This window comes from Schistocerca cancellata, chromosome 2 (assembly GCF_023864275.1).
Source record: "Schistocerca cancellata isolate TAMUIC-IGC-003103 chromosome 2, iqSchCanc2.1, whole genome shotgun sequence".
NCBI lineage: Eukaryota > Metazoa > Arthropoda > Insecta > Orthoptera > Acrididae > Schistocerca > Schistocerca cancellata.
In genome coordinates this window covers 865,957,693-865,980,115 of record NC_064627.1, presented here as the reverse complement: position 1 = coordinate 865,980,115, position 22,423 = coordinate 865,957,693, and the positions used below count along the sequence as shown (strand labels likewise).

The 22,423-nt window shown below is 39.4% G+C and overlaps 1 protein-coding gene across 1 annotated transcript in view; it reads left to right on the top strand.

Annotated features, from left to right (window-relative positions):
- Positions 1-22,423, top strand: part of LOC126162817 (luc7-like protein 3) — a 146,067-nt gene that overhangs the window by 60,294 nt on the left and 63,350 nt on the right. Inside the window, exons 6-7 of the mRNA XM_049919561.1 lie at positions 4,532-4,636; positions 14,884-14,981. Of these exons, the coding sequence (XP_049775518.1) occupies positions 4,532-4,636; positions 14,884-14,981 (203 nt within the window). The remainder of the gene's footprint in view (positions 1-4,531; positions 4,637-14,883; positions 14,982-22,423) is intronic.

Sequence of the window (22,423 nt, the reverse complement as noted above, 5' to 3'; positions counted from 1 at the left end):
AGCATAAATTATATCTGAATTTCGGTTGATACTCTGTCAGTATACATGTTTGGTATCGATATGACTGTCAGAGGTTTGAGTGTTAGTATAATGCATGCTTCTGAACTATGTGAGTACAATCTTTAGTATTTTCTGCAGTGAAATTCAATGGCTGGGCTGTTACTTTCCTTGATTAATATATAGTTTTGCACCAGCTGCAACATAGTCGTGTATATGAATAGTGATCCAATACTGTCAAATGGTTTTTATGCCAGTCTTTGATCACAATATCAGTTCTTTTGACGATGACTGGTTTCAGTCAGTAATGACCATCCTCAGATCTTTTCTACACCATGTCCTAAAGTGATAAGGCCGTAATGGCATCGTCAAAACATATAAATTTACTCAGCACAGCATCGTCGCATGGATATGGCCTACTCTACATCTTATTTTAGATCTATGTGACGATGCTGTGCTGAGTATATTTATGTGTTTTGACGATGCCATTACGGCCTTATCACTTTAGGACATGGTGTAGAAAAGATCTGAGGATGGTCATTACTGACTGAAACAGGTCATCGTCAAAAGAATTGACATTGTGATCAAAGACTGGAATAAAAACATTCGATACATTTTTGCTGCGGCGTATTATAGTGTAGTCTGTTTTTTGAATGTTTCCTTTGGGCAGCTGTCAGCAGTGAACATGTATTTCAGGAAAGTCATGACCCTTAGGTTCATTAGAACAATTTATTAATTCACTGACCATCATCTTGCATGAAAAATTGGCTACTGCAGGTCTTATTTCAATTGTGTTGAACCATTTAACTATCATTGTTGAGAGTAATAATGTAAAAGAACAATGCTTTCTGCACATCTGGAAACTGTTCCCTGTTGTGTGTTCATGAGGAAGGCTGCTGATGTGTGAAAAGGAATGTCATTCTATATTATTACTTATGAAACTGACAGTTAATGCAATTATGTGGTTCAACATGATTCACATGTGACTTGCAGTAGCACAATTTTTTGTCCCAGATGATGGTCAGTGACTGAAACCAGTAGCAAATTGATAAATTGTTCTATTGCAGCCAAATGTCATAAAAAATTTTCTGGAAATATATTTTTTGCTAAGTAATCTTTTAATGGAAAATAGGTGTCAAAGAAAATTGTTTTCATGTTGCCTTTTGTCATAGTTGTGTCAAGTGTGTTTTCTGATTTGTCCTTAAAGGTTTTTGCTCCAAGTAGACTCTTATCTGTAAATATTTTTTACCTTCTAGAAACATGACTTCTGTGACTCCTTTGAATGTCACCTAAACCTCGGAGAGATCTGGAAATTACATTGGTACTTGACTTTGTAAGATTATGACTGAATTCTCCAGGTTGTGTCTATTTTAGAATATTCCATCAGAGTAGTAGTAGCTGAGAATTTGTTTGGATTGCTTCAATAGAGCATTGTAAAGCAGTGATCAGAAGGTAAACAAGGGGCAGAAATGCAAGTTTTGATGACTGAAACGTGATGAAAACCTACATGGTAAACTGGGATAACATAATGACAAGAAACAGCAACATACTGGTGGCAGAAGGAAATAGTTGGTACAAACATTGCTACCATAGAACCACAGTGTTTTAATATTTGAATAGTTCTGCTCTGTGGCCATCTTCCGTGCCATTTAGCTGTGATGAAAAAAAATGTTCCTTAAGAGGTTGTTTTCATATATAACCTGCTTGGGTATGTCAATATAATCCTTTCTCTTGGACCACCATTACTTCTCCATCTTTACCATGAGCCCACAATATCCCTTTACTCTAACACACATTGATTTCAAAGAAAAAAAATCTTTGGCCTCATGTTGTGGAATCTGTTTATTATTTTGTTTGTGATATTTGTATATTTTGTCCATGAATAACCAAAAGTGTGTTTAACCTAAAGCGGGCATGCTGTGTTTTTGCTTTAGTAGGCGCGTGAGGTATTCAGTACCCAACCGCCTATGATCAGTTATTATTTCTTTAGGAATTGTTAAATATTTTATATTTTGCAGTAATATTTTTGTACATTTGTTTCAAAAGTTTTAGTCAGTACCTGAATGAAGAAATTCATGATACATATATGTAAAAAAAGTGAGAAAATAAATTATTTAATTCATATATGGCAATCAACTAGTAATATAAAGATAGCTACACATTTTAATTTCAATTATTTTTTGTTAACTCTTTAGAAATATATTGTACCTACAATAAATCAATTGCACAAAAATAATAAATGATGATTCAGTTGGTCTCCTCTTGATGACATGTAACACACCTAGGGTCTGTAATCTGATGTGCTTGTCAAGTAAACCTATTGCACTTCACACAAACTTTCATCATTGGTAGTGATACGATTTTCGATGTGTTTTTCAAGTGTTCATTCATCAGTGCAAACACTAAAGTCTTCAAAAAATGTTGATTGTTCCTTCTGGCTTGAAAAGTGAATGCAAAATTTGGCAATTTATTCCAGCTATATTTAGCATAGTATAAAATAAGATAGAGGCCTTCTCCCTGTAATTCGAGAAACATAGTATCCTGCTATCAATTTGTCCATAGTATCCACTCCTCCTTTGTGTGATTATAATCAATAATGATGGTTGGCTTTCCTGTTTTGAGGTCAATATCATCCGTATCATGCATTGTGGACAGCAGTATCACTGAATGATTATTTTTTGTTGAGTATGAGAAACGATTTATTACGTTGAAAGCCAAATTTTGATACTTTTTTATAGGCAAGTGGAATCTCCCGTTCGTTCTTACGAAGAGTGCCTAGAATGGTCACTTTTCCTCTAATATATCTTCTGCTAACTGGCAGCTTGTGTACCAGTTGTCAGTGGTGACATTTTTGTGTGTATCTATTTGTCACTTGTCAGCCTTTTTTACAATTTCTACTGGTGTTTGATACTTGAAATGTTCCATCTGGCTGCTTTCCCATACATACTTCAATATTACTGGCGTAAAGATTCTTTGCGTCACACATGGCCAATATTTTTATCCCATATTTGATGGGTTTGGATAGTGTGTACTGGATCTAGGAGCAGTGCCCTGTAAGTCCAATCAACATTTCGTTGGTCCTCACATATTCAGTAGTATTATAGGATCATTTCAGGTTGGTTGTAATGGAATGTGAAAGCTTTCTGGCAGTAGCTAACTTTTCAAGTTTTCTCCTTTCATTTCGAGTGGTCATCTAACCTCATACGACGCGTTACGAACAGAAATCTCTTATAGCCCGTTGTGGCTCTTGGGATATCCATCCTGTACCATCTGACTCCCAAAGTTGTTCTGTATTTGTGTGTTCACCTTTCTTTTTCTTTATGCGTGTCAAAAAGAAAATGTCGAATAGTGCCATAATTTCACATTTATCTGTAACTTTACAATCTCTTGTACATTTGTAGTTTGTTCTAAGGTTGTCAGTATGTTTGTTGGTGTGGGATAGTATTATATCAATTTCAAAAAGCTTGAAAAAACACATCTATTCCAATAGAAATATTGTTTGAATAGCTTGTGAGACTGGGTGAAACTTTTATAATAATGTTTTGCTTAATTGTTTTTGTTTTAGAGGCCGGTTTTGTACTCCATTTTGATTGTTTGTCTTTTCCTAAGAAAAATTCAATTTCTGAACTTCTTTCTTCCTCACGCTTACTTTTGCCCTGCTGTTCGGAGTTAGTTTCATGGTCTTGATCACTAATATGAACTTCTTTGTTACTCAGATCATCTTCACTTTCCGCTAATTCAAAAAGTCTCTTGGCTTTGTCAGGCTCTTGAAGATAATGCAGGTATGTCCTCAAGCGTTGTAAAATCTTTGGGCCTAAAAATAAATAGGCAAAAAAGAAAAAATTGTTGGCTAACAACTCTTACATTGCAAAAATGTACGAAAAAAATACTTGCATATTTTTTTATAATTGTAATAAATGCTGTTGTGAAAAGGTACTTTTATGGTTCAATACTTTACTTAGATAAAGTGAAAATCGCACACACTTTCCAAATTGTCAGAAACAAGTATAATATGAGTGGGTGCACCACATATGGACTGCCCCACGTTTTCCTTGTGATACAATGAGATACTGAGTGCTCAGAATCGAGGAAGGAGAGTAGAGGCGAGGAAAGGGGCAAGGAGGGTAAAGTGATCAAATGCCTAGAGTTGCCACATCACAGGGCTCTGTGTTATACCATAGCACTATGTAATTCCGCAGTGGGTACTCGATACCTCAGCACACCTGCTCGAAGATTAAGAAGTGCTTTCTTAATATTGCTGTGCATTGATGTAATCGATTATAGGTTTGTGCAGATGAATGCCATTTATACTTCTGTAGGTGCATACAAAAAATACAAAATATAATAATATCATAGTGGCAAACTTAAAATAAATTTCCTACTTATGCTTGGAACACAAACACAGAAACGAGTTGCAGTAACTAACAAAAATTAAATGTATTGGTGGTTTATCATTCCAAATACATTTGTCACAACTCTCAGACCTACACTTTAATTTGGCTGCTATTAAAAATGATTTTGGTGATGATTGCAGAAGCCCACACCATTCCTCTCACAGAAGTAGGAGTCATCCCAGAAAAGGAAATGAAAAAGAGCACCATCACAAAAGCAGAGGGAAAAGCACAGAAGACAGGAGCCAGTAAGTTCCTAATACTTGTATAACTAAATTATTAGCAACTTGTAATTTTCATCTACTTTGGATCTTAAATCAAAAGTAGTGAAATTGTAATTAGTTTTAAGATTTAAAGATATGTACCATCTTCAGTGCTTGGTGGCCGACACACGTGAGATTTCGTTTTGCACTTGGAGAGTCAGACCAGATGTAAAGAGCCGCACCATTTTCTTAATGAAGGGCTAGATGTTCACGACAAAATTCAGTATAAAACTGTTGAACTAGTCTACTACAATCATCGTATATACTTGCTGTCAGAAGCATCTCATTCAGACAATAAGGTAAGGTTTTAAGAAATGTAATAGAAGCTAAGAATGTAATTAACGGAATTAAATCAAAGCAATATGGGATGTGAGGTGGTTAGTAGTGAGGGAGCACAGGAGCTGCCAAGAGATCAAAAATTGAAATCCAAGTTAAAGTGCCACTAGGAGCATAAAAATATGCACATCTTGTCATTTCTCACTGACTGCATGTAATATATCATTTAGTGTCATGCATTTGTGAAAAATCACAGATGCATTCATTCAGCAAGTACTGAAGAGAAAAATGATGAGTTTATAGTGATCACAATCATTCCTGCCACTAAGAAAAGTGTGTGTCACTCTGTCCTCGAGTACTTCATGTGGTCAGTGGCAATAGGAATGTTTTCAAACCCAAACTGAAAACTCCTTTCTTCAAATACTCATATTCTCTGCAGAAATATTTAAGGATTGTTTATCTGTGGTTTTTGTTACTACAACACGCTAAATAGAATTCTTGAAATAATGCTGTTGTATTGATGATTCAAAATGATTTCTTAAAAGTCTTGATTTTGCCATTGCAGCAACTAAACTAGGTTTGGAGACATAATACAGCCACATGACATTGTTGCTCATATTTGGACTTTAAAGATAACAAAGGTGTAATCAAAAAGTATTTTGCGACTGAGTGTCCATTGTCAAAGGTGGTAGAGCATATGACAACAAAGTAATTGGCACTTCAGACTACTACATGAAAACAAAGCATCAGAATTCAGTTAACAATTGATCTCCTTAGATGAAATGTGCTTTCGGTGTCAGTAATTGCTGGTGAACAGTACACAGTAATTGACGAAATGGATCGCCACAGAAGACTGTGTTATACAAATAAGAAACCTGGAATTAATGTTTTCGAATTGACAGTGAGCTTGTATTTTGTTGTAAATACAGAAGCCCTGATAAGGTGAATTGAACATTAATATCCAGGTACTTCTCACAAAGAAGTTACTTCAATATCATAACCACAAATGTTGGAGATATTGATACGGTTAATATTTTTAAGGTAAGCTTACATATTGTCACATGTGCACACAACAAAACACACATTTATTTGTAAGCTTGATATTGTTTTGGTTGAGCACTATGGCGATTATTTGCACTTTTATATCTGATTCTGTAGGGAGTATTCCTCAAGGGTTTGCATGTTTCCAATGGCCTGATTTAGGACTTACATCTCAGTGTCATAGTATTTGCCATCACAGTGTGTCTCACCAGCCAGTTTCTTGATGTGTTTATATTTGTTTGTTTTTCAGTTTTATGTCTCATTGTTAATTAAATCATTCTGATTGGAGTGACTTCAATTTTGTTGTAACCTTTAGGAGTAATTGCCACAGTAGAAAGTGACTAGTTACTGAACTCCTTTCCTTTTAGCTGTGTTTTCAGAATTATAATTTTGAGATAATAGAAGCTTCAGCCCAGTGTCCCCACGATGTGTGTCTGGTAGAAAGAAGACATCACAGTAATTCTTAACCAGAAGGACATTTGATATTAATAAAGCATTAATTTTAGAATGGCAGTTCACTAATATTTAAGTGTTTCATTACAGTCAGCTAAAGTAGTCAGTCCTGGAACAACATTCCCTCTCAGCTGTTATGAGGGATAAAATGGTACTTCATTTCTGTGTAAAACTCATTATGCACATTGTTCTGTCTGGAAATTGTTATTTATGTACTTAATTTCCCTGTAAAACTCATTATGCACATTGTTCTGTCTGGAAATTGTTATTTATTAAGTTTTGGCTAATGAGGGTTTGCACTGCTTTCACACACTTTATCATCATTGGATATGTGTATCTGTTGGAACATTAATTAATGCCACTACTGCAAATAGAGGAGGAGAAGCTGAAAGTAATTTTGCTGTACAGTACCTCCAGTATGTATAAACAAGCATCTGTTGGTAGCTAAAACTAAACTTGACATGCTGATGGATTGATTATGTGCTGTCACAGACACTCCCTCTTTCAAATGTCAACTTTAAATATCTGTATGTATGAGATATCTTACTGTTGACTTTCATTAAGGACAAAGTTTAGATGTCTCCATTAAGTGTCATTCCCAGGATTTGAAAGAACCATTACTGAAGTCATCAAGAGCATTGCACCAGTGCTGCTTGAGAAGGTTTCATGAAAATGGAATTTCTGGATAGGTCGTATTACCCATGGGCTCACATTTCTCTGTACATATTTCAAACTTTTCTCTTTAAGAGAGTAGTAAAATCGTGTGTCTGTGTTCAGTTGTGATGAAAGTATAGCCTTTTGAAATTTTCCAGTAACTAGTAATCAGTCTGTACTGTGTTGTCATGTGATTGCAAGTAATTGATGACATAGTAAATAAATTTGTGTTCCAAGTCATATCTGTGATTTGTCTCAAAATGGTCTTCTGTAAAATATGCAGTGTATTAAACATCAGGATTTCATAAATATGTACTGAATTATTGTCTCCATTCCAGATATACTGTAATTGAGTGAGAGACACTATTGATGAGAAACACACTTGTTGGTACTCTTGACCATGAGATAGATAAAGTAAAGAAGGCACCTTGCACCCCTTGGTCAGTAAGAAAAGAACTATAATTTAAAAAGAAATAATGTTCACCAAACCTGAGAAAATTCTGGTCCTACGCAAAATCACACAGCGGGTCTAAGGCTTCTATCCTTTCACTTGTTGACAAGTATGGTGTGGCAGTAGAATATAGAAGGAGGGAAGTTTAAATTTTGCATTTAAGAAATAGTTCACGGTGGATGATTATACAAACATACCACCGTTTGACCCTCGCACAGACTCTCATATGGAGGACGTGGTAACAGGCATCCCTGGGGTAGAGAAACAATAAGAGTTAAAAGCAAATAAGTCTCCAGTTCCAGGCAGAATCCCAATTCTCTTGTACAAAGAGTACTCTACCGTGTTGGCCCTTACTTAGCCCGCATTTATTGCGAATCTCTGACCCAGTGCAAAGTCCCAAGCAACTGGAGAAAAGTTTGCTGCAGAATTCTCGAACATATTCTCAGTTTGAACATAATAAATTTTCTTGAATTACAGTATAAGAGAGAAAGATATTCTAGATTTAGGAGCAGCAGACCAAGCAGCACAATTTTTGTCACTATCAAAATTTAATTTGGCCTGCATAACAAGATTATATAGGAATTTTAGTCACAAAAATGTGCCGCTATTTATTAAAAATACCAAGCCTTACAATGTGGTCAGTAAACAAACACACTGCAACAAGTAACACCTACTGAGTGGTATAGTTAAAGTGTGGCTGATCATGGAGGTTCGGTGTGGGCTGTAACTATTGTGCGGCAGTGAAACTTAGTAGCTTTGCTAATGCTTTAGTGTGGAACCTATTTATGCTAAAAATAATTTGTTCCAATTTTGACCACCAGGTGTAAATCTGGTGCTGTACAGGATCTCATCGAGGAATTGTGCAAGTGGCGGTTAACAATAAAATCAACATTATGCCGTTCTCAATTGTTTGATCTTTCCTGCCCACATCTTATTCCTAATCCATTGCCCATGGGAACATTTCTGTACATCTTTCTTGCATTCACAGATTTACAGCTGGTGGCTAACATTGGAACTAAGTTTCTTACGTCATGAATCTGTTCTGCATTAATACAGTAGAATATCTACCAAGTTTCACTGCCATACGATAATTGCGGCCCACGCTGATCCTCGGTGATTAGCTGCACTTTAATTTTAACCACCTGGTACAATAACTTTTGCATTGCACGAGTATATTGAGTGAACACTTCCATTTTTTTAACAATACAGACTAAGTAGATTAGTGGTAACAAAAGGAATTAGAGTGTGTAGCATTGAGAGGAGGAAACTGCATATGGAGCCAAAAGTTAATTGAAGCACGAATTTCTTAAATATGCAATCACTTATGAAAAAAACATTTGACAGAGTAGTTAAACCAACAAAGCATACTGCAACAAATGGATTCCTTTGCAAAAAAATCAAAAGCTGTGTGGCCTGTTATGAGACGTAGTTTGCAGTGAAATGGACTATAAATTATAGCATGTCAGAGAAATTGCTCAGATTTTAAGTTTTACAATGTTTCAGGCTTTGGTGTTGTGTGAAAATTTAATGTCCTACAAATTTAAACCTAATGGATTGGGATGAGGTCCACATGAGAATAATGAAAAATGGTTGTAATATTGCACGCCCACTGTCCCTCAAACCAACCAGTCTTTTGATGACTGTGGATATGTTTGTGGAATAGAATGGTGTGTAGTGCTGGTGTGGGAGCAGGGAATGGAATTGGTAGATTGAATGAATAGTGAATGTTGTGGCCAGAGGGGGATGGAGGTGGTGCTATGGGAATGAAGGATTTGTTGTATAAAGACAAGACACAGGCATTTGGAGTGGTGGCTGTGCCACTATTGAACACTACCTTTGCCAATGCCTGACTGACCCCAGACCTAAAACATCCTTCCAGGTCACCATGACCATACCATCATCTGACCATCGGAAAGACTATAGAGAAGCAACAAATAAATCACCACGTCCAGATGGAATCCCAATTCAATTTTACATAGAGTACTCCACAGAATAGCTCCCATACCCAGCTTGCACTTGTTGTGAATCTCTCACCCATAACAAAATCCCAAGTGACTGGGAAAAAGCTCAGAAGACCCCAGGGTGTAAGAAAGGTAAATGAAAAGATCCACAAAATTACAGATCAATATCCCTACCTTTAGTTTGCAGCAGAATCCTTCACCATGTTCTCAGTTTGAATATAATAAATTTCCTTGACAGGGAAAAGCACCTGTCTACAAATCAGCACGGTTTTAGAAAACATTGCTCTTGTGAAACTCAGCTTACCCTTCTCTCACATGACATACTGCGAACTATGGGAAACAGATTCAATACTCCTAGATTTTCGGAAAGCGTTTGACATGGTCCCAAAGACTTCTTAAGTAATAGAACCCAGTATGTTGTCCTCGATGTCAATATTCCCCACAGACAAGGATTTGTCAGCAGTGCTCCAGAGTAGTGTGATAGAACCATCATTATTTTCTATATACGTAAATGGTCTGGCCAACAGGATGGGCAGCAATCTGCAGTTGTCTGCTGATGATGCTGTGATGAACAGTAAGGTGTTGAAGTTAAGTGACTGTAGAAAGATACAAGATGACTTAGAAAAAATTTCTAGTTGGAGTGATGAATGTCAGCTCGCTCGAAGTGTGAATAAATGTAAGTTAATGCGTATTAGTAGGAAGGACAAACCTGTAATGTTAGGTTACAGAATTATTAGTGTCCTGCATGGCACAGTCAAGTCATTTAAATACCTGGACTTAATGTTGAAAAGTGACATGAAATGGACCATGCGTGTGGGAACTGTGGTAGGGAAGGCGAATGGTCGACTTCAGTTTATTGGGAGAATTTTAGGGAAAAGTGGTTCACTTGTAAAGGAGACCACACATAGGACACTAGTGCAACTTATTCTTGTGTACTGCTAGAGTGTTTGGGATCCATACCAGGTCAGATTGAAGGAAGACACTGGAGCAATACAGAGGTGGGCTGCTAGATCTGTTGTCGGTAGGTTCGAACTGACAGGTTTGAAAATTACTGAACTGTCAGTTTAATAAGTCATGGTTGCAAAATACTAACACAAATTCTTTACAGAAGAATGGAAAAACTGTTAGAAGCTGACCTCAGGGAAGATCACTTTGGATTCTGGAGAAATGTAGGAATGTGCAAGGCAATACTGACCCTACAACTTCTCATAGAAGATAGGATAAGGAAAGGCAAAACTCTTTTTATAGCATTTGTAGGCTTAGAGAAAGCTTTTGACAATGTTGACTGGAATACTCTCTCTCAAATTCTAAAGGTGACAGTGCTAAAGTACTGGGATCAAAAAGCTATTTATAATTTGTACAGAAACCATATGGCAGTTATAAGAATTGAGGGTCATGAAAGTGGAGCAGTGATTGAGGAGGGAGTGAGGCAGGGTTGTAGCCTATCCCTGATATTATTCAATCTATATATTGTGCAACAATGGAAAAATTTGGAGTAGGAATTAAAATCCAGGGAAAAGAAATAAAAACCTTGAGATTTGCTGATGATATTGTAATTCTGTCACAGACAGCAAAGGACTTGGAAGAACAGCTGAATGGAATGGACAGTGTTTTGAATGGAGGATGTAAGAAGAACATTAACAAAAGCAAAATGAGAATAATTTAATGTAGTTGAATTAAATCGGGTGATGATGAGGGAATTAGAGTGAGACACTGAAAGTAGTAAATGAGTTCTGTTGTTTGGGCAGTGGTGATAGTAGATTAGAAGCTTCTGAAATTTGGTGCTACAAAAGAATGTTAAAGATAAGGTGGGCAGATCACACAACTGAGGAGGTGGTACTGGCCTCAACATTCGTTATTCGCTCCGTCTACCTATTCTGTTCCTTGCTCCCACACCAGCACTACACACCATTCTATTCTTCCTATGTACCCACTGTCTGTTCCCTTCCCTACCTCTTTCTCCCCCTTTTTTTTGTTCCCTCACTCTCCCTCCCTCCCTGGACATAACCTCCTGACTCTGCACTTAGAAGCCCTATCATACCCTCAACACATCCGTGTACACACTCTCAGGTAGCATAACATTCTCCTCCCCCTACCCACCCCATGCCTCCTCCCTATCCCCACTACCCACCCCAGATTGCTGATTATGTCAGAGGCAGTTGCAGCCAGCAATTGCAACACTGCGGCTGGAGACAATGGCCATGGGTCTTGAGGTAAGCTTGTATGAGTGTCCATGTGTGTGTTTTCTAGTTCCAAAGAATGACTTGCTTGTTCAAAATAATGAGATCGGCAACAGTGAGAAAGACCTGTAGTTTCCCGTTTCACCTTGTGTTCATTTTTTATGAATTGGCTGAACTTCAGCATATTTTAGTTGATCTGGGACATCCCTCATGAAAAGAATGGTTGATTTGAGTGACAGTGTGTGTGATCCAGCGAGTTTAAATAAAGGGATCACTCATTTAGTACTGGAGGGAAGTGTGGGGGGGATGTAAAAATCAGTGTGACCAACTGATGAATACATTAAGCAGATTCAGAAGGATGCAGGTTGCAGTAACTACTAGGAGATGAAGAGGCTTGCAAGGCTTGCACAGGCTAGAGTAGCATGTGGAGCTGCACCAAACCAGTCTTTGAACTGAAGACCACAAGAACAAAAAGTCTGCACAACACATAAGTGTTACAGAGATGCTTCGGAAACTCAAATGGCAGTCCCTAGTGGGAGGGCGATGTTCTTTTTGAGAAACACTATTGAGAAAACTTAGAGAATGGTATTTGAAGCTAACTGCCAAATGATTCTACTGCTGCCAACATACATTGTGCGTAAGGACCATGAAGATAATATTGACAGTCCTTTTTCCCTCTCTGTATTCATAAGTGGAAGAGGAAAGGAAATGACTAGGAGTGGTATGGGGTACCATCTGCCATGAATCAGACGGTGGCTTGTGGAGTATTGATGTAGATGTAGACCAATTACGTACTCATCCACAACTACTTCTCTTTTCGAGGCATCACCTACAGAGAAATGGGTACCCACATGGCACCATCCTATGTCAATCTATTCACAGTCTATTCATGGGCCATCTAGTGGGATTGTGCATAACCAACTAGAATCCCAAACCTCTCATCTGCTTCATATTGTTTGATGACTTCTTTGGAATCTTGACTGAGGGTGTGGTCACCTTACCCACATTCCTCCAGAACCCCAACCTCGTCTCCCCATTCACTTCACTTGATCCTCCTTAATCCAAAGTCATTATCCTTCATATTATCATTGTTAAAGGATGGTTGCATCAGGAACACTGTCCACATCAAACCTACCAACAACCTATAGCTGCCATGCATTCCATACCAAGAAGTCCCTTCCATTCAGCCTAGCCATCCTTTGTAATCACATTTGTAATGATGAGCAGTCAATCCCCAAATATGCAAAGAGTCTCAGAGGGCTTCACAGACCGAAATTACACCCCCAGTCTTGTTCAGAAACAGATCTCCTGTGCCTTCTCTCTCCAGTCATCTACCACCTCCGACATACCCACTGTCTAGCCAAGAAGGAACAATACTCGCATGACTCAATACTACCCAGGACTGGAGCAACTGAATCGCATTCTCCGGCAGGGTTTCGAGTAACTTTTGTCGTGCCCTGAAATGAGGAATATCCTACCTTCTGTCCTCCCAACCTTTCCACAGTGGTATTCTGCCACACACCAAAACTAAGCAATATCTTTGTCCATCACTATTCCTTCCCTGCTCCCAACCCCTTGTCTCATGGTTAGTATGCCTGTAATAGACCTCGACAGTGTCGAGAAATCTTGTAAATGTTTGAAAATGATCCTCATTTTTTAAACTCAGTTAAAACTGGTGATAAGCCATGGGTTTTTGAGTACGACCCTGAGACAAGAAGGCAGAGTTCAGAGTGGCACACCCCATCGTTGCCCCGTCCCAAGAAGGCACGCATGAGCAAGTCCAGGATCAAAACAATGCTCATTGTCTTCTTTGACGTCAGAGGCATTGTCCACCATGAATTCGTACCTACCGAGACTACAGTGAACTCAGCTTTCTACTTGGAAATGCTCAAAAGACTGAAAAGGAGGGTCTCATGCTGCTGAAGCTACATCAAGGACACGTGGAAAGTTCACCATTACAATGTCACAGCGCCTTCATTGTCAACGACTTCCTGGCCAGGACTGAGGCCCCATTGGTTCCCCAGCATCCCTACTGTCCTGACCTGGCTCCCGCTGACTTTTTTTTGTTTCCTCGGTTGAAAAAAGGAGTCGTGAAAGGAAACCATTGGGACGCAATTGAAAGCATCCAGGCGCATGATACATCTGCTTGCTCTAAAGGACATTCCGGAAAAGGCATTCCAGGATGCCTTCCAGGCATGGAAACACCGCCTCCAGAAGTGTATAGATGCAAGAGGGTGCTATTTAGAAAATTTTTGATTATTTGTACGAATATATTCAAAAAATGATTTTTATGAATTTGGTCGCATTACGTATGGAACGCACCTTGTATAGTAGCTTCTCTGGAGCTCTTGGAGTGATAAATGCTAGAATATCTTGACTATCAGCCACATAGTTTTTCTGTTTAATCCTTCAACACAGAAATTTTCCTTGAGTGCCCATGTGCAGTGCCTTCTTCTTAAAAACCAGGAGCCTGTGTTGAGTGATGAGCAGCCACTATTTGGAATGAGTATTTGTCGGCAGATACCTCAGGAATGTAATAAAGCTTTTTCATTGCACCTTAACGTTTTTTAAATCTCTATCTTTGAATGAAGTGCTTGAAAAATAGTGAACTGTAACTGGTCCCTCCTTGTTTGCATGGCCAGCTACGCCCTTTGTCAGACATACCCTAAAGTCTGCTGTATTGGTTCTCATTACTTTGGTTAATACACACACTGTCTTGCATAATTTGATACAACTTGTAAAGTTAGTTACAGGCAGAATGGAGTGTGGTTTCCAACCCAGTGCCATGCTACGAACTGCTTTTAAATAGTAATATAAATTACTCTCTGTAGATTATTAGCAAATAGAATGGAATTAACCCAGGACTAGTGCAAGCCATGTGTTTAAAATTTATAGTGGCACGTATACCATATATTAGATTTATAATAAAAGTGTAGACAAATAAATGAGTGTGTACCACTGCATTGCTTGTCACATTATCAGTGGATTTATATTTCTGTAGAACAAAATAAATATCTTGAGAAAGTACGATTGTGACACAGTTGATGTCAGTTTGAGTAGTTTCTACAATTAAGTCCTGATTGCTTCCCTAGCTCTGTTGAAACTACAGAGTATGTGCTTTCCTTAATATCTTCTTCCAGTAGAATATTAAAATACCCAATGCATAGAAGAATGTATCATACACACATGACAATGAAATGTTAACTTTTGTTTCAGTCACTCCTCTCATCATAGTCACTCCATTGATGGATCTAACCGTGACCATGGGAGAAGCGCAAGCAGACATTCAGATCATAGAAGGGAAAAAGACAGAGGTAGAAATTAATATTTGTAAACATGTTATTTCCTATTACCTTTCTTTCTCTCTGTTAACTATACCATAAACTACTATAAGCAAACAGATAATGCCCATTCTCATTATCCGATAAGATAGGTTTCCACTTTCAAAGCCAAATTTTTTTCAAAAGAAGTGAAGAAAATATACGATATTTACGACATTTATTCATTTATGTTTTGCATGAGTGACTTTCTTGAGAAAATAACACCTTGTGGCACATGCACATGAGATGCTAGTATGTAAATCAGCTGCCGACCTTTCAAAAGTAGATTGGTGATGTGAATTACCAACTGATTATTGTATCTGTCTGGTTCTAAAATTGTGAGTGTGTAGAAGTGTGTGTGAAACTTATCAGCTTGTACTACCTTCGTTCTCATTAATTGGCCTGTTTTCAGTGGATGTGTGGTTGCTGCTACTGTTTGAATGTAGGAACTTTCACAGTGAGTCGTCAGCAGTTGATAAATTTGGCTCCAGTTATTACAGTGTACGGTCACGTTAATGTGACCACCGCACGTGTTAGACATAATGTAAAATAACCACTCGCATATGGCAAATGGAGAGCGGTAGTGGAGAGGGAATATGAAGTGTGTCGGGAGGATGTGGAAAATAGTGCAGTAATTGTTATAATGCAGAAATGGAGTGATTAACTGTCGTGCAAAAGGGCATGATCATTGGCTTATAGGCCAAGGGGGGAAGTATTTCAAGTGGCAAAGTTTGTAAATTGTTCACATGCCACCGTGGTTAAAAATGCTGTGGATGGCAAATGGTGCTATCCTAAACCAGTGCCAAGGCAACTGTGGTGCACCAAGGGCCATAGATGACACAGGTGAACGATGGCTGCGGAGATGTGTGTGGACGAATAGACATGCAGCTGTTGGGCAGTTGACCATCCAGATGAACCAAGGGGCTGCCAGTGATGTCTCCTCAATGACTGTTCCGTGAACGTTGCTGCGTATGAGCCTCTGCAGCAGGGGCCTAGTTTTCACGCCCACGCCGACTGCTGTTTATTGGTGATGCAGGCTAGACTTTGTATGGCAGTATCACAACTGGCTGTGCACCATGTGGCAACGGGTGGCCCTTTTGAGGTGAATCATGTTTTATGCTCATTAGGACAGATAGCCTTTGGCGTGTATGGCACTGAAACAATTGACAGAAGGGTCCAGGCTGGAGGATGGTGCATTATGGTCTGGGTAATGTTTTTGTAGCATTCCCTGGGTGATCTCATCATTCTGGAAGACACAATAGGTCAACAGAAGTATGCATCTATCCTTGGGGACAATGTCCACCTCTAATTGCAGTTTTTGATAATACAATGTTAATGGATAGACAAAAATCTACTCACCAAGTGGTGGCAGAAGAACACAAACACAAGGTTTAACTTTCAAAGCCAGTGGCTCCTTCTTGTGACAGAAGAATTTAAGGGTAAGGAAGGGGGCTGACGGAAAAGGGGTGCAGTTTGTTTTTCCTCAACATGATGGCATCTACCAGCACTACAGTGCAACATATCTCACAGTTTACAACGTACGTGCATGCTTCGAAGGGCAACAGGAAGAGTTTACCATACTCCCATGACTGCCAAATCACTCAGGATTTGAACCCAATCAAGAATCTTGTTACTACCTCAATCAGGCTGTTCTCACTGGGGACCCTCAGCCGTGAAACCTAGCACAGCAGACCACAGCATTGGAATTGACAGGTCTCCACAGTCTTGTCATTACCTTACAGAACCTCAGTGAGCATCTTCCTGTATGTCTGCACTGCAAGAGGTGGTTATTCAGGCTTTTGACAGGTGGTCACATTAATGTGACTGAACCATGTAATATAATTACAGTGATATGTATTTTATAATTATACAATATTATGTAGAAATAGATGGCACAAAAGTTCGATGGCATATCAGGAAGAAAATACGCTAGGTAGATACACAAAATTGTATATGCCGTAAGTTATGGATAGTTAAAAATAAATAACAACATGTTTAGAGAAAAGTTGTTGTACATTGTACTTAACAGCAAGGTGGGAAAAAAAGGTGCAAGAGCTGACTTTGGAGAATGGAGAAGTTTTTCTGGAGAAACATCCAAAGAGTACAGCTTGAGGTCTAACAACCAGGCAGTTGTGTTGCAAGACTAAGCCAAATGATGTTTTTTGTGATGTTGGCTTGTGTTATGCACTTCAAACACAATCTGTCGCCGAGAATGCCTGTATGTCAGTTTACCTCGTAAGTTATTTCCAGTCGCCGTTCTTGAAGTTAATTACTTGCATGGTACTTCTCTGCAGTACCATATGGCCATTCTCCTGGATGCTCAGATGTAACAATTTTTTCTATGCCTTTACGTCATTAATCTTGAGAACACAAGCTTCTCAAATTTACTGAGATTAAAGAAAAAATAGTTTCATCTTTAAATTACGACCCTCTTTACAATTTCAAATCTCAGATTTGTGCTAAGTCAGCATGTAAGGAAATGTGAAAAGTGCCCAGGTAAGTCTCTTATACTTCAGCTGGTTTGAAGAACAGTTAAACAACATGCCCACCCATAACTGTACAGCTTTACACTTCTGTAAGAGCTCTGCTAATACTTTACACTATGGGCAAATACTGTGTGAATACTTTTTTCATCTCCTCAATGTGAGTGTCCCTCTCCTCATCTCTCTACGCAAATAAAATGGCCCAGGTCATCCCTTCCATGGATTATGTGACGTAGGTGTAGTGCAGACCATCTGTTGAATGTGCCCATCTACTCTTAACTCTCGAACACCTACCCAAAATCGGGCATAAGTTACATTTACCTACATTGTCTAGTACAAGTCCCTGCACCAATTGTTGATCCTTTGCAGTTTTTACTGTACTTTGCTACAGTCTCCTAGCATTAAAACTTTCTTATACAGAACAGCATCACCCGTGAATTGCCTCGTGGGGTGTCAGTCATTGTCCAGGAGATTGTTAATGTAAATTGTTAATAGTAGTGGCTGTACGACACCCTCTTGTGGTACTCCCAAAATTATCTTTACATTTGTCTCTCTTATTAAATTAAGAGCGACATGTTGAGTCCAATTTCAAAAGACATCCTGTAACCAATCTCGAATTTGGTCTGATACTTGGTAAACTAGTATTTTGTTCATTAAAGGACTGTGGAACTGTATTGAATGCCTTTTGGAAGTCAAGGAACATGCCATCAACCTGGGTGTCATTGTCCCTGAGGCAGTGGATGTAATGGACAAACAGACCTGAGTCTCACAATATCTCTGTTCGCAGAATCGAAGTTGATTTTTACAGGCATTTTTTGTTCAAAAACATTGTAATCCATGAGCGTAAAACGTCTTCCATAACCCTATGGGAGATTGACGTCAGCGATAGAAGGCCATACTTATGCACATCTGTCCAACGGTGTGTACAGAAAATGGGCATGATCTGCTCTTTTTCTCCAATTGCTAGGCACCTTTGGTTGCTCCAGTGATCTACGATGAACTACTGCTAGAAGGGGAGCAAGTTCTTTCACATAAACAATATAAAACGTTACAGGTATTTCAGCAGGTCTAGTTGTCTTTCCACTGTCAAGCATTTCTAGTTGATTTTGTATTCTGGGATCACTAATCTCTGTATGTGCAATTTCAGTATTTGTGCATTGATTGAAAGGAGAAACTGATGGTCTTCCATGGTGAAACATCAGAAGAAGATCAAATTCATTTTTTTCAGCCTACACCCTGTTGTTTTCCATTTCAGTTCCAGTATGGCCACTGAGCAACGAAATAGGTGATTTCGACCCTTTTACTGACTTTATGTTAGACCAAACCTTCTTAGGATTTATAGTCACTTCTTTAGGCAAAATTTTACTTTGAAATTCACTGAGTGCTTCTTGTACTGCTCTCCTCACACTAATTTTGGCATTATTCAACATCTGTTTGTCCGTCAGGCTTTGACTTCACATAATCAGAGATGAATCTGTCTTTTCTCTCGCAATAACTTTGTAACATGGCTGTTGAACCAGGGTGGATCTGTTCCATCCCCTACGACCTTGCTCAGCACATACTTGTCTAAGGCATGTTGTACAGTGCTTCTGCTCCGTATCTTCATTCAGAGAGCTGAATATATGATGATATCTTAGATACTCTGCATTTTGTATCCTGTCACTCTCACTAACCACCCATTTTGGAGTGCTAACCTACCATGATTTCCTGAAGTAAAGGATGAGATCTAGGGCTGCAGTTTCAGTGGAGGTGAAGAAGCAGCAACTAATAGTGGCGGATAGGAACCGATGTATCAGCACATCCAAAATGTGGTAGGATGGCATGAGGAATGTGCAGCTTCAGAAAGTGGTTGCAAAACTATCCAAAATGGGTAAATGGTAGAGTTTAATAAACTATTCCAAAACCCAAAACAGTGGTTGCTGTGTAATTTCTTAAGAGTTAACACAGTCATGCTGTTCAACCCATTCACTGTGACTTTCTGTGCCCTGCAACACAAGCGCCACAGGACAAATGTACACTCGATGTTCATATTCACAAGACCTGTACATTAGTGTTTCAGTCATCTTTGTTTCAGCATGTGTCCTGTTGCCTAGTAGGCACAGGGTCCACCATGGGCCCTGATTGCTTGTTCCATGCATGATGACATCAACACATATAAGCCGCAAGTGGCGTCCTGTGGTATAACCGTCCATGCAGTTGGTTCCAAAGTTCATCTTCGGTGATTGGCATTGGGTTAAAGTGCTGCACCCGTCATTTCACCATATCTCACACCTTTTCTTTTGGCGACGAGTCTGGTGATCTGGCGGACAGGGTAAAAGGCTGACATCATGTGACACCAAGAAGGCATGTGTTCATGCAGCACGTAGTCATGCATTGTCTTGATGAAAAGTGGTGTTTGAGTTGATGTGCAGAAAAGTGGCTAAGGTTTTCAGGGTGTCATTCACATAGGTTACATTGATCACCGTGCCCTGGGTACACACAAAGTGTGACTTGCAGTTGTATCCAATAGCAGCACCCCACACCATAAGGCCTTGAGTTGGCACTGTACGTATCGTAAGAATGCAGTGACTGTGATGTGATTCCCCGTCTGTAGCAAACCAATTTTTTTTTTTATAAGAGGTGGAGCTCCTCCACGCCCACACCAGCATGATGACCAACACAAAAGGTCTACTGCTATCTCTGCATAAGGGTTAGTATTCACTAAAGTGAGGTGTCGCAGGATGTGGGTACTGCGATGTTTGCATACGTCTGGTTAGGATTAGCCATTAATGCGCACCCATCTGGAGATAGATTGGTCGAAATCTGACTCAAGGGTAGCGGTTTGAAGGGCAGAGGAAAAAAAGTGCCAAGGCAAGAGCCAAGGGAAAAAAACCTTTGCAAAAGTTAGGTCAGGTGGTAAGAGCAGTAGCGGTTGTCTTGCTGTCTGCGATAGGTTGTGCAAGGATAGGCTTTGTTAGTAGTGGGTATCATGCATGTCGATACCTTGATGTTGTGTGTTTGTGCTGCTTGGAGGCTGGCACTGGGTGCTGGTACAGTGTCCTCGTTCAGCGTCGGCAACCTGCAACAGTTAGGTTTGTTATCGCTCTTGTGTCCGATAGGTCATATACCGGAGGCACAGTGTGTGGGAATGTTGGCAGATTGTTTGTGCATCTGTGGGCGAGCTCGTCGGTGTCCCTGCTGTGGCCTGTTGGTTGGCTCTAATAGCAGCTGGTAGTTGCCAGTCAGTGTTACTGATATGCAGGGGCTTGCCGACGTTTGTCACTGTTTGCGTATGTTAGTTTACCATAGGTGGCTATGCCCTAGCTAGCAGTGTCTTTGGCCGCTTGTGCTTCCACCTGTGGTTGTGATAAATGTGGCCACCATTTTCAAATAAGCCTGGATTTGTCCAAAAACACTACCTGATGCCATTCCTGTCCCCAGTGATGTTATTTCATACACCATTGCCATCTTGCATATTTCTGCACATTTCTCAAAGGTAGGCGGAGAAGTGGACGACATGCACGTTGTAACCCATGCCGTAATAAACAGCAGTACTACCCCTGTTACTAACAATTTGAACCCAGACATCCTCTATGGCTTTGCTGCCAACAAAAAAGTAATTTAAACCTCAAATACAATTTGTATCTATGAAAAATTGCGTAAGAGAACATCTGTGCCAAATGCGAAGCCCACTGCATCAGAACAGAAAGACATTACAACCAAACTGTTGATCAAGAAACACAATGAGGAAGGGGCAAATGTCCATGATTTTCAGTATTCTCTTACTGACAGACCCTAGATAATTTAAAGACAGCAGTAAGAGAAAAGTTCTTTTTCATGCAGTAAGTACACATAGTTCTCATAAACTTGGCTATTATAAATTTTTGTAGTACAGAGTAATAACACTGTTAAGTGCAGTTCAACCTTTTGTTCGTGGCATGAATATTGATGAAGTTCAATGGAAAGTAATTATTCATTGCCACATGCATTATGTCACACTCTTATTGCAATCTGATTGCCTTGCATTACTCCTGTAAATGTCCTTACAATCATCGGATCATTTCTCTGTGCAATGGTGATTTAACGTATGTGTTGCTAGAATGTTGTCTTTGCTGACCAGATAATATGAAATAAATTTAAGGCATTTCTTAATTAAGTTGAAATATAAGTGGTAATACACTGAACTGTACTCTATGTTGACAATGTGGCTATATTCATCACTTTCATAGACATAAAGTTTGGAAAAATAGATGGCTTACGATGTATTCACATTATTTGTGAATAACTCGAGGACACCTTTTCAACATTACATACTCCATTATGATCTGATCTGAAATATCAGAAGTTCATAAATTCGTTACTGGTAAGCAAGGTACAATAAATTTATTGAAACTTCCTGGCAGATTAAAACTGTGTGCCCGACCGAGACTCGAACTCGGGACCTTTGCCTTTCGCGGGCAAGTGCTCTACCATCTGAGCTACCGAAGCACGACTCACGCCCGGTCCTCACAGCTTTACTTCTGCCAGTATCTCGTCTCCTACCTTCCAAACTTTACAGAAGCTCTCCTGCGAACCTTGCAGAACTAGCACTCCTGAAAGAAAGGATATTGCGGAGACATGGCTTAGCCACAGCCTGGGGGATGTTTCCAGAATGAGATTTTCACTCTGCAGCGGAGTGTGCGCTGATATGAAACTTCCTGGCAGATTAAAACTGTGTGCCCGACCGAGACTCGAACTCGGGACCTTTGCCTTTCGCGGGCAAGTGCTCTTGGTAGAGCACTTGCCCGCGAAAGGCAAAGGTCCCGAGTTCGAGTCTCGGTCGGGCACACAGTTTTAATCTGCCAGGAAGTTTCATATCAGCGCACACTCCGCTGCAGAATGAAAATCTCATTCTGGAATAAATTTATTGGTAATACAAAGAATATTAATGAGTTATTTGTGTTTTGATTTACTTACCTACAGCAGAACTGATCC